The sequence below is a fragment of the Telmatherina bonti genome (genome assembly GCF_933228915.1).
Source record: "Telmatherina bonti genome assembly, chromosome: 1".
Taxonomy (NCBI): Eukaryota; Metazoa; Chordata; class Actinopteri; order Atheriniformes; family Telmatherinidae; genus Telmatherina; species Telmatherina bonti.
Genome location: NC_136619.1, coordinates 23,796,523 through 23,810,336, shown reverse-complemented (window position 1 = coordinate 23,810,336; position 13,814 = coordinate 23,796,523). Strand labels below are relative to the sequence as shown.

General features: G+C 36.4%; 1 protein-coding gene across 1 annotated transcript in view; it reads left to right on the top strand.

Moving 5' to 3' along the window:
* The first annotated feature begins 61 nt into the window (after positions 1 to 61).
* The window catches only part of tradd (tnfrsf1a-associated via death domain), a 13,774-nt gene continuing 21 nt past the window's right edge, over positions 62 to 13,814 (top strand). Inside the window, exons 1-5 of the mRNA XM_079252970.1 lie at positions 62 to 109; positions 10,092 to 10,245; positions 10,765 to 11,045; positions 11,505 to 11,652; positions 13,257 to 13,814. The exon at positions 13,257 to 13,814 is cut by the window's right edge and continues 21 nt beyond it. Coding sequence (XP_079109096.1) covers positions 10,095 to 10,245; positions 10,765 to 11,045; positions 11,505 to 11,652; positions 13,257 to 13,555 — 879 coding nt within the window. The 5' untranslated portion in view covers positions 62 to 109; positions 10,092 to 10,094 and the 3' untranslated portion in view covers positions 13,556 to 13,814. The remainder of the gene's footprint in view (positions 110 to 10,091; positions 10,246 to 10,764; positions 11,046 to 11,504; positions 11,653 to 13,256) is intronic.

Here is a 13,814-nt window from a genome sequence, read left to right as displayed (position 1 = left end):
GAGTTTTGATTGATACTTAGCCAATGGGAGGCCAGGAAGTTATTTCTGTGTCAGTGGTTGTGATTCCTTAGAAGGAAGCGTCACCGAACAAAAAAGAAAAGTTTTTAAGGTAAGTTATCACGAGCTTTAACAAAATTAGATCTCACAACAAGCCCAAAGGTTAGTTAGAAGCTATGTGTGTTTGCTTCCTTGCGTTTAAGGTGCTGAGTAAACCTTTGAACGATTGCCACTATTTTACGGCAGTTATATCTACTGTACGTAAAGTAGCACGAGCTATGAAACTCACACAAAACGGCATAAACAAAGTCAACACAGACTGAAATGCTCCGTTTATGTTTTTGGTTGGCAAAATCAAGCTAACACTAATGTTGAATTATTGCCAAAAGTTGCATCCTGTGACAAAAAATTGGTTACTGTTTAAAACTGATGAACACTAAGAGTGCAGGTTAGTTGGGTTTGTGGTATTTTTATGAGCTAGAGCAGTTGTCCCCAACTCCGGTCTACTAGCCTTCAGGTTTCAGTGTTTCCCCGCTGCAACACACCTGACTAAAATCAATGACCCATTAACAGGCTGGCACAGAAGTTGACAACAAGTTGCTGGATAAGTTTTCATTGAAATCAGGTGTGTTGTAACAGGGAAACCCTAAAACCTGCAGAATTGTGAGGACCGGGGTTGGTGACCACTGGACTAGAGATATGCATAATTGCCACAATGTTTAATAGGGCTCATGAAAGAGAAAATGCTGTCTTGTGGAAAACTAAGTACACCCCTTTTCAGTTTTGAGGCTTCCCACAGCCTTACTATATATTTAAAAATAGCTAAATATAACCTTGGATGAACAACATATTATGTGTAAAATGTGCAGGGTAAATCTTGCCTTCAATGGCAGTGCCACAGAGATATTTGAGCGCCTTAAAAGGAAACATATTATGGTTGATTCATTTTTTGATACAGAGACACTTGTTGTCTCGGTAAGATCTTTGGCTAGTTAGCTGCTAATATTATCGTCAATGCTAAAATAAAAATATTTTGTGAGGAATTTATTTTTGGTTTCATTTGGTTTTTCTATCATTTTAATTGTCTATATTATGAGATAGCACATGACACTTAAAGATAACACTTCAAGCTGGAATCTAATAATGGCCATGGAAGAGCAGCTGCATACTAGTGTGATAAGCTACAATTTACATAGGATCTCATTAGTCAGTAAAATAATTGGTGAGTAGTTGATCATCAAAATAATCGTTTGTGGCAGCCCTAGTTACACCTGTGAAACCTGATGTTTAGTTGCCAGCCCCCACTCCTGGGGGCTTTAGGGTGGAAGAGACCATGTGCAGGAGGATTTTCATTGATCTGTCAACACAGGTAACGCTTCCTAATGACCTAACTGAAGTCAAAATAAGTGCAATTCAATTGAATCAATAACAAATTCTGAATTACAGCTTCTAAACCTTTTGGGTATTTTTTTATGATAGCAAACATCACATTTATTGCAAAGTAAATGGAAAATGCCAGGCGTAATGTCAGCATTATTGCATAAATAGTTAATTTATTGGGAACTTTTATGCCATTTGGTCTATTTTTCTGGTATGGTTTACTTATCTGCACATACAAGGCAGATTTGCATGAAATTAAATTTCAGCATATTGTAGATTAGTTTGTGACATTTATTTTTCTAACATAAAGTAAAAGAGAAGGGAAGAAATACAAGTTCACTCGATAAAACAACAAACTATAGAAACATTGTGATCAAAATTTTGAGACATTTCTTTTAAATTATGTTAAAAAATCCATAGGCTGAAATAACTTTTCAAGACCCACCCCATAGCTATTTTTATGTTTCTATATTAAAAGGGTGTACTTGTAAATTAACATTCAATGTGTTGTTCATGTATATTAAATATGGAACTAATTAAATAACTACCTGCTCCCACACAGTAACAGGCAATTCATAGTGTTTGTTGTTCTTCCAACAAAAAACAAGAACAAAGGACAGTACAAATATGACATCTTCAGTAATTAATTTCTAAATAGCTTATTAAACTTTAGTTCATTTTTTAATTTTTTTTTCCTTTTCATTGCTTAAGTTATTCCATAAATCAACTCCATGGATTGTAACTCCATGAAGCTTTGTTTGTTCTTGCTGGTTGTTTTTAAACAAACATAATCCTGGCAGACTATATTTACTGAAATAAGCTTTGGACACTGTAGTGCCTTCTGATGATTTACATTAGACATGAATTTTATGTCTTAATGTTAACTAGATCTTTGAAATTAAGTTCTTTGAATTTAATGAAAAGTTACAAAAGGTTGGTAGTCTAAAATCAGCATTATATCCAGTTCTTTTAGTTTAGGTTTTTTTTAATTTTTTTTTTTTTTTTTTATGACATCTGTGTTAATTTTGTGTTTTGCTCAAATTCCTATACAGTAAATCATGTCTGGGAGTAAGAAGGAGCAGTACAATGTGATTAGTGAAGCTTGGTTGACAAGGTTTTTTGCTCCATCTAATACTGCAATTTGATTTAGAAACCTTTACTTTCTGTTACAGCCCAGCTCAAAAGGCTGCAACCAAGAAGGGAGGCAGGCACAAAAGTGGGTGTTTTACAAAGAAAACTTTATTAAAGAAACATAATCAAAATAGGAACTTAACCAAAACACAACCACTGCAATCTAAACCAAAGTAAACCAGTGCCACGCCTGCACAAACCCAGGGTGATCTCCCAGTTCAAGCCTGGGAGACACTGAGCTCTGACTGGCTGGAGCTTTTAACAGGTGGCAGAGCACACCGGGCCCAGGTGTGGCTCATGCCACTGATTAGGACAGCACCTGCAAATGCTTAACAGAGGGATAAACAGTTAAACAAAGTGAATATAATGGTGGGGCCGTCACACTTCATAAAATTTATATATATTTTCCAGTTTAGTTTGCTGCCCTTTATTACCCTCCAAAATGTTATTTTAACTTATTGTTGTTTAACTTATTCTTTCTATATCAATATTATTTATTCAGATTCAAGGGCATAGGACAGATGTTTGTCATTGCATCATCATTACCATTTGAACAACATTTTTTATGGCACTCAGCAATATATAGTGAACTAATGCACACTGTAATTTATCCAGATTTCAGAATAACATTGGCTTGTTAATGATCAGATTTAGCATTCAACAATGCAACTCACTCACTCCTGGTAAAATTATTCTTCTTTTATCCTTTTTCCTTTCCCCAGCCATTCCTTTTTCCTCTAGATTTGATAGTTGTTAGTAAGAAAAATAACAAAAAACACAACCATGTTTTTTTGGTCAGTATAAACAGAAGTGATTAATGTATTTTTTTTTTTACATCCTTGTGATTGTGTTTCAGGACAGATTTTAAAAAGAAAGCCCACTCTTCACACAACTGCAGGTCTATTATCTATTTATGTGAGATGTAGACCTGATTTCAGGACTGCAGGACATGAAGTCAATATCGTGTCATCTTTACTGTTTTGTGACGTGTTTACTTCTCACAGAAGTCCAAGCATCTTACTTTACTTTGATGACAATGAATATAACTTGTTTGCATTGTCTGAACACATAGCTGGTTTTAGAGAGTCAAGATACTTTGCTCATTAAAAAAATATTAACATATTTTACAGCAGTCTCTGTGACATTAGATGCTTTAGTAGGCAAATGTAGGTGGTATGTCAGAGATTGCTCTGTTCTCTCTGAGCTTCAGTGGTGTGTTTACCTTTACTTTCATGGAAAAAATGGCTGCTTCAAAAATTGCATTAATTACCATAAACAATGGACTTCATAGCTCATGTGAAGCAGTTGTCATTGTTACAGGGAGTTTCTTTAGCACAGATACAGTCTTTGGCAGCTTAATGAACAAGCATAGTTATTTTTTATGCCAACAAACACTGCGCTCTTTGTAGTATCTGGCTGGTAGAAACAGACTCTATCTTCCTGCAGTGATGGCAGTGCAGTCTCTAGGGTCTCTGCACACCTCTGTGTACAATGAGAGAGAAAAACTGATTAGACAATGCCCTGCAGATGCTTTCATTACCCTTACCCGTGCCTGAAACCCCCCCCCCCCCCCCCCCCCCCCCACACACACACACACACACACACACACAGCTGAATAGAAACCACACCCTACCACCACAGTGGGGCATCTATGTATATGCTACTGTAAAATGTAAAATACACCTGCTTTAGGCACGGCAAATTTATTTGTATAGCACTTTTTACGTACAAGAAAATTGAAGTGCTTTACATGAAACATTAAAAGCATTACAGATGGTGTAACAAAAATAGAAAATTGACAATAAAATAATAAATAATATTAAAATAATTAGAAGCAACATTAATTAAAAGTTACTTTGCAGATTTCATGCATATTCGCATGAGAAAGGAAATGTTTTTAGCCTGGATGTAAAAGTGTGTATGTTCGGAAACTCCACTGGCAGTTTGTTTCACTTGTTTGCAGCATGACAGCAAAATGCTGCTCCTCCATGTTTAGTCAGGACTCTGGTCTGGACTAGTTGACCTGAGTCTTTGTATTGAAGAGCTCTGCTTGGTTTATATTCTCTGAACATATTACAGATGTATCCTAGTCCTTAACTGTTCTGGGATTTGTAAACAATCAGCAGGGTTTTTAAATCTATCCTGTGACTGGCTGGAAGCCAGTGTAAAGATTTTGAAACTGGTGTGATGTGTTCAGACCTCTTAGTCCTAGTTAAATCTCTAGCAGCAGCATTCTGGATGAGTTGCAGATGTTTAATGTTCTTTTTAGGAAGTCCTGTTAAAAGACCATTACAGTAATCCAGTCTACTGGAGATTGATGCATGTTTCTCCTGGTCTTTCCGGGAGACTAAACTTTTAATTCTGTTCATGTTTCTGAGTTGGTATAAAGCCGTCTTCCACTCGGTCAGAATCATAGCTGTCGATTGTAATGAAATAACTCCAGCCTTGTAAATAGGACCTGAACCAGTTAGGAACCACTCCAGAGAGTCCAACCCAGTTTTCCAGCCTGTGCAACCAGCAGCACCAGGACTGATACTGATACTGATACTTGACCAGAATCCGTACTCAACCTAATGTCATTTAAGACATTGACCAGAGCTGTTTCAGTGGTGTGATGAGGTCAAAAGCCTGACTGGAATTTCTCAAGATTTCCACTTTCATTTAAAAAAGTCATTAAGCTGTTGAAACACAACTTTCTCAGTTATCTTGAATATAAAATATACGTTAGAGACAGGTCTATAGTTGTTCATTACAGAGGCATTTAGAGTCCTTTTCTTTAGGAGTGGCTTAATAGCAGCTATCTTCAATAAGCAGGAAGTCACTCTATAGAGGTAAAAACTTCTTCACATTGTATTGTTTTACTTACTTTCAATAAGAGTGTATGTTGTTGTAGTCTATAATAATAATAATAATAACATAAATGCAAATAATATAATATATTCAAATATTATTATTGTTATTGTTATTGTTGTTGTTGTTATTGTGGAAATAAGTTATACTGTGATTAGCAGTTAATTTTATTCTAAGAAAAAACATTTTTCTAATGTAAATTTTTGTTGCTCTGAAAGAGTACAACAACATACACTCATACTGAAAGTAAAGTAAAAGAGTACGATTCGTGTAAAGCAGTTTTTACCTCTGTACAAAGTGATGTCCTGCTTATCAAAGAAAAGAACTCTTGATTTATTATTATCATTATTATTATTTTTATTATATGACTGGGGAAAAATAAAATTTCTTTCTATATTTCTGTCTCCTTCCTTCCTTCCTTCTCATGCTTCTATAAAGCCCAGCTCTGTATAGTCTATAACTAATAGCGGTCTTTTCCTGTCCACCTAATATAATTATTTCTCTTCTCGCCTCTCTGTTGGTTTTGGTAGACAGCACTCTCTCTGCAGGTTTGTTTGTGCCATGATTCTTCCTGAGAGTGTAAATGATTAGTATTTATACCCAATTAGCGGATAACAAATCGATGTTAGACAACATCAGAAATTCATAAATAAATGCTACTTTGTCCATAACTGGTTTGGAAAGCTCCTTGGTCTTGGTGGTATTTGCTGATGGGGCCTCTTGATATGAGATGTTGTGGACCCTGGGGCCTGTCAGAACAGGTCTGGTCTTTCTAAACTGATGCTTAGATTACACACAGCAGGTGGTTTTTATATATTATAGAAAATTTTATGACTCTTGAAAGTATTTTGTAGCACCATATAATTACCAGATTTTATGTTGGAGATTCATAAAGGGGGTGAAGGAGTCGATTACCAAACCATGCACAATTCTTGCTTTTTCAGTTTTAAATATTTTTAAAATGTCACTTATTGTTATTTTACTTCTTCATTTCACTCCACCATTTTAGACTTTTTTTTTTTTTTTTTTTTTTTTTAACATTTTTTCCATTACATAATCCCCCACCCAAAAAAAACATGTAAATGACAATTTGTACACAGAAGATATGCCAATGTGTTGACTACTTCTGCAAGCCTCCATAAGAAAGCAATGCAGCCTACCTTTGCCACTGTACTGCTCTCAAAGTCCTGCCAGTTTTTCCACAATCAGGTCCATATGCATTTCACGCTTGAGCTGTGGTTTCCTAAGTTTCCTGATACAGGCTTTCGTGTTGTTAGCCTCATCAGTTGCACTTCTCTGTCATGAGGGATTGTTTCGCTGCAGATAGGTTTAAGCTTCATGAGCCTTTGGAAACTGCCTAAGACCCTAGAGAACTCTTGTCGTTCGTTCTTACTCTCCTCTACAAAAATAGCAGGTAACAGCCAAACAGGGATCCACAATAACCAAGGTCAACATGTCCACATTGAGGCTCACAGCTGTTGTCTTCAGTATATTTAACTTTTTGACTTTGTATTTTAAGCCTGATATTGCTGAACTTTACAGAACGGCAGTCTTTGTAGAACAGATAAACACAACACACCTTGCTTGATGGCAGAACAGAAACAGGTTCCAGGTTTTTTCTGTTTTCTTTTTCTTTTCTACGCCATAAACTCTCCGTCCTCCACTTTGTTTAATTGGTGTTTGTCCTTCACCATCATATTTGCTGAAGTGTCACCCAGCTCTCATTTCCTTGTTGTAAATATAAACAGAAATCTAAGCATAGCTCCCTGTGTAGGCTGTTAAGCTATGAGAAACTTTACATAGTAATAGGAAATAAGCTTATTTATTATTTAAAGTAACAAAACTGGTTTTGTTTGGGGTTGTATTATTAGTTTATATTGTAAGTCATTTTATTATATTAGATTTTGATTTTTTAATTATACCATATTTTACATCACTATGAAATGTTGTTTCTTATGGTTTTAAAGCACACCATGGTTGCTTTTTGGGTCAGTGACATTCACTGGGGAAAACAATCTATTGGAAAATTTCTGCTGGTGAATCGTTATGACCATTTTCTTACATTTAGTAAATTAATGTAATCAAATTGCATCCAGCTTACATCAAATAGGTTCTAAGTAATGGTACTCTTATTTATTACATTTAATGGAAAACATGTTTCTAATTTTAAGCCGTTAAAAATAATGGTGCACATCTGCAGCTACAGAATAAGTCATAACAGAGAACAGTATAAAACAAACCTCACAAAAGCTTAGCTTACAAACATGAAGAAGTGTGTACCCTCATAAATCAAATATTTGGTTTGCCAACATTAGATAGTTGTCCATGGAATACTAGAGGCAACCTTTTGGCAGCAAAAGATAAGTGATACATTTTAAGCTAGTGGAGATCATGTAATCCTTGTACATCTGGTGAACTAATCTCACAGTATACTTCCAGAGTGCAAGTAAACAGGATAACATATAATTATATACTGGCTAAGTTGTGGGCATTCTAGTAGACGTAGTTGCCAAGCTTACTGTGTATTAGTAAAATATGAGGAAATGCATTAAAATCCTACTCAGAGGATGCTCTTTCCATGCAGGGTGCATGGAGACGGCACCAAGAAATAGCCAGCAAGCTTCAATGGTTCATTCAGGGTACAGAGTGAGAGGCTGGACTGGGGGGAGGGAAAGACGGAGATTAAACATTTTTATGTAATAGTGGTTTTTAAAGGAGGCAGGGGTAAAAAGAAAAAAAGAAAAAAGGTAGGGGGGATGAGGTCGACTGAGTTCACATTATTTGAATGATTTCTTGGAGAGCAGTGAGAGTTATGCCAAGTCGGATTATATGACTATTTTTATCAACTCGGATTAAGTTGATTATAGGAATAAACTCATGAGGTATTTATATTATCAGCTTGAGGTACAGTCAAAACAAACACAATCAGAAATGACCTAAAACTGTGTATTTTTTCTTTTTTGTTGCAAGATAACTGATCTGTTCACGTTTCATGAAATAATAATACATGATAATTTATAGAAGCAAATGTGGTCAAATAGCCGGTTTTGTTGATCATTATAACAAATCCAGAGCCATTCAATTTATTTGTGAAAACAAGCTGATTACATCAGCATTTATGATATGACCAACTTACTGTTCAGCATCCCTCAAAAGTCTTCTGAAGTTTTTATTATACATTAAACATTATGCAATCGAAACATCAACATCAATATGAGATGCTGCTGCTGAAGTTCAGGGTATTAGACTTACATTGATCCGATGGGGGCGACCTACAATCGTAATAATAATGTTGAAACACCATGACACAGTTTTATCCCATTAAGCAAAGATCTGGAGAACATCTTAAGTCAGCTGAACTTCTCTTGCTGTCTTGACATCCTGCTCACAGCCATTTTTGTCCAGCTATGAGGTCTTTACACTGGCTGCCTGTCTGTCAGAAGACCAACTTTACGGTTCTGTTGATGGTCTGTGAAGCTGTAAATGGTTTAGAACCAAAATACATCACTGGCCTCTTGACCCAGTAAAACCCTACCAGATGCCTGAGGTCCTTTGGATCTGGTCTTTTATCAGTTGCCAAAGTCAGAACGAGACACTGAGAAACTGCATTCAGCTTTTATGCTTTGCATGTCCTAAACAAACTCCCAGAAAGCCTCAGATCAGCTGAAACACTTGGTGCGTTTAAAGCTGGGGTAGGTAATGTTGGAGAGCTCACAAGATTTGAAAGTGGCACCCTGTCTTGGCTCCTCCTCCTCTGGTTTTTCTCTTTGCATGGTCCAAGGCTTTTGACTTACTAGGAAGTTATGTTTTTACCACCGTTTATCTGTTTGTGTTCAAGATAACTTAAAAAGTTATGGACAGATTTTGATTAAATTTTTTGGAGTTGTTCAAAATATGAAAAAGAAGAACTGATTTAATCTTGGTGGTGATCTGGATCACCATTTGGATCCAGGAACTTCTTAAAGACCTTGGCGGAGGTTTGTGCTCTCCGAGTGCTTTTCTAGTTTGCATCTTTTTCCACCAACTACTTTATCTTTCATGACTGTTTAGCGGGGGGAGGAAAATAAACTGAGCCGGGTTGGGAAATCCTTCCTGCATTTTCTCAGCCATGAAGAAGCTTACGAAATATCAGAAATGAACAACTTCAATTCTGCCCAAACATTGTGATTGGTCTGAGTTTTTACAGATTTACAGTAAACTGAGTGGTCTAACTTTATTTCTTATTGTTTATGATTACAAAATATATAGACTACTCTCAGGGCAAAGAACCACTTCACCCAGAGTAAAAATAAAAATGTCTCTGAGCAAGATTACCTACCCCAGCTTTAAATCCAGGTTAAAGATTTTCCTGTTCTCTGCTGAATTTGAATAGTTTTTATCTTAAAGTACAAATCTGCACTATTTCTTATAAAGCTTAAATTTATGTTTACTTGATCATGTTTTTAAGTGTTTTAATGTCTCTGTAAAGCACTTTGAGAGCTGCTAATGGCATGAACTTGCCTTAACTAATGTTTTTTGCTAATAAGCTTTTGTAATAGAAAGTAAAATGTTTTAGACCAGTCAGCGTCAGGGGAAAAAAAGAAAAGAAAAAAAAGAGTATAAACACATTGCAGACATAAATATCCGTGTTAACTTTTCTGCAACTTGAATTTGATTTAAAAGAAGTTCTTTGGCTTATCTTATTTAAGTTGTTAGTTTTGCTGTATTTATGAAAATAATTGTACTTTGTTCAGAGGATGGCGGACAAAATTGTGGATGGAGGGCCATGGATGGGCTGTGCAGTCATGTTTCTGCAGTCACTTTATCCTGGGGTGGACCTGCTGTCTCTTTACAAAGATGAACAAGGAAAGTTTATTGTTTTCAAAGTTGTCAAGCTGACACTTTCAGGTAAACACCTCAGTTTGGATCTGTTCTATGGATTGATAGGAGTGCCACAAAAAACAATAAATCTACAGAGAGCTGTCATCATTTGTGTGGGGCTGGACTTCTCAGCGGGGACAACAAACCCCACCCCAAAGCAGATGATTGACAGCTTGGATGCAAGAAAATAAATGGGGGAAAAAAATAAAGAAAAGACTTATGAAATATTGTAAAAATAATGAAGAAAAGAATATGAACTCTATTAGGATGATAATAGAGAAAATAAGTGAATATACAAAAAAATGAGCAAGAAATGAATGAAAGGGGGAAAAAAAACAGTTATTTGAAAATACGCAAATAAAAAAGTTTAAAAATACTTGTATTTCTCTTATTTATATGTCTAAATGTTTCCTAATTTATTTCCATATTCTTTTCCAGATTTGTTCTTTTTTGTGGCACTCCTAGCTTGCCTAGGTGTAAAATAATAATAAAAAAAAATCTTTCCCAGAATGTCACATTAGTAAATCAGTGTTTTTTCCTGATCAGACTCTGCAGGAGGTCTGGTCGGCTACGAGATCCTGAAGTTCCATGATGCTGAGCCATTCCTGGGGGTGGAGGTGAAGTTTGTGCATCTTGCAGCATGCCAGCAGTTCCTGGAAAGCTATCGCTCTGGAGCAGTGCGTCAGTTGCTCTCTCAACACGCATGTCGGCTTCTTGCACTGCCTCAAGAGTTTATAGTGGAAACCAAGCTCAAGGCCAGCGCACACATCCTGGATCTGTGTCTGGACAAGCTGGACGTCTGCCTACAGCACATCAACCTTTCACAGGTATGCTGAGTATCTGTGTTTGGTCAGTGGTCACTTTAGATGGAGAAACAGTATTTTAAGTCTTTACATTGTTGGGTGTTTGCCTGATAATCTGGTTTAGGATTAGATTTGAGGTTTTTAGCTGAGATTATGTTATTGTATCTTCTGATGGATGCGATCTTATAGGGACACAAGTTACTCTATGTTCAATTCAAATTCTATTGTATATTAAGTATTTTGATTTCTTCTGAGCTAGCAGCAAAGAGAGTATGCTAATAAGTGTAAAAATTTTTTTAAAGAGCTAGGGAGAGTTTTTGTATCATTTGCGTGTAAATTGTTGGTTTGGCAGTAATGTTTTATTGGTGTGGCACATATCAGGACAAGGAATAAATAAATGAGCTGTGTGATTGATTTCATGGTAAAAAGATTTTATTCTTTTTGTTGAAATAGTTTTAAATGCTTTTTGTTGTTTTGCTTCAGCCGGAGCGCCTACGTGATGAGGAGATTGATCATCTGGAGCAGCAGCTGCAGAGTCAGGCTTTGGGTTCTTCCCCACAGCCCCCCACCATCACACAGGAAGAGTCTGCTATTCCCAGCAACTGCTTCAAGTTTCAGAACAGAGTGTTTGGTGAGCAGAAACATATTTACTATGTGTTTTTATCAGTCTTTGTGTTGCCCCCATCCTACCAAAACTAAGAAAACAAGCCACAGCTAATTGAGTTTTATTTGTGCATCTATTTTAGTTGCACTGTTTTGTTTCCTTATTTAGAAACCAGAGTGGCACATGGTTCAGTGACAAATGAAGATGAAGTGCTATTACTGATGTGTACTAAAATAAATTTTGCTACATAGATAAAACTGGATTAATCTGAAATCACATATCTTTGTGATTTATTCTAAGAAGCCAATGGAGAAGAAACTGAACTAGTTATCTAAAATGTCTGCCATTTGCTGCATTGCCATGCAGTTGTGTTGCTACCGTTGGTTTCTTGTTGAAAGTGTCACCATACAAAGCTCTAAGAACAACTTTTAAAAATTCAGCAAAGTGTCAGATTTATGTTGTCGTACTCATAACATGCATGTGTTTGGAAATATCTTCTGTTAGAGTCCCTGACAGCTTATGAGTTTATCGTTGTTTTCCGCCCACTCTAACCCAGCCTTTTATAAAGTGATGGCTACCAGTCTATGGGTGGAGATTAGTGGAATCTGGTAATTTAGTTTGCATATTTTGGATTGATTTCATATTAAGTGACCAAAAATTTAAATAGGAAAGTATGAATGACATGTCATGGTTTTAAAATTTGAAAGATTAAACAAAACAGGGCTTTCCAGCTGACATAAAAAAAACAGATATGGACTTTTTTCTCCTGTAAGTTGTTACAGGAGAAAAAGTTTACAGATTTTATTAGACAAAAGGAAAATATTTATTTTAAATTTCTGAACATAAAACTGCATGTTAGTGTTTATTATAGACAATATTGTTGAGTGTGTAATCGTGAAAATGTGCAATGTTAAAGCTGTACTAATCAGTATTTTAATATTAACAATAAATGTGATAAATTTGGGGGTGGAGGGGCGTCCGAGCCCCGAGCTGCACAGGGCTTTTTTAGCATCCATTGGCTTAGCGTTTTGGTTTTGTTTCCTGCCCTACTATTACTGTTTTAGTTCATTTTCTGATGTGAGTTATTTGTAGTCACTCATCATGTCCATGAAACATTACTTGCTGAACACCTGACAGACACTAGTTTTTAAAGAAAGAGAGAAATGTGCTGTAGTTGTCAAAAATTAGTCTTAGGCTACAACAGGTAAAGAGAGTGAATCTTTAGCTCTTAATAATTGTTAATGTTTCTCCCTGAGGGCACAGCCACACATAATGTCTTAGTTGAAACTAACAGTGTGGATTACATAACAATCTAATGTGGTACAGGGTATTTTCAAAACTGCCCAGTGACCTCTGTAATAGTTAAATGTCTAAATAATAACATGCTAACATGCAATGGGTTTGTATCTTTTTTTTTTTTTAAATGTGTGTCAAGCTAGTGTTTTTGTCTTTGAAAGCAAAACAAAAAGACTGGTAAAGATATTTGTTGCTATTTACAGTTGTAAGGTAGTCTGGAAAATGTTTGATATTTACACATGCACATCTGTTTATATAGCAGTTTATGTAATCTCACTTAAGTACAGTTTATATGAATGTTTTTTACCTCTGTGCTTTATCCATTGGCCCTCTAGAAGACCGAATGCTGACAGCGGCAGATGTTCAGAGCTTTTCTAACGGAGTGGGGCGTCAGTGGAAGCATGTAGGGAGGGCCCTGGGGAAGAGCTGCCGTGCTCTGAAGGGCCCAGCCATAGATAACCTGGCCTATGAGTACGAGAGAGAAGGGCTGTATGAGCAAGCCTATCAGCTGCTCAACCGCTTCATCCAGGCGGAGGGGAGGGCAGCCAAGCTGAGCAGACTGGTCAAAGCTCTGGAGGACAGCAAACTCACCAGTCTGGCTGAAAATATCCTGGATGTACAGCCCAGAGAGTAACTATGCAGAAGTCATGAAAACTGAGGGGATGCATCCCCAGTGCGAGAGGAATGGGGTTGCTGTTCCTGCCGGATGATTTTATAAACAATTTGGTTGTTCTTGATTGATGTCTGTTCCTCGTATTTGAAATCATTCCTTTATGTGAGCTTGTTAGTGCATGTTTCACGCAGGTTATGTGAACACATGCTGACATCTGTGAGATTTGGATTATTCATATTAGAATTTGTTTATCAGATATTGGTATTATTGATAGTTTCCT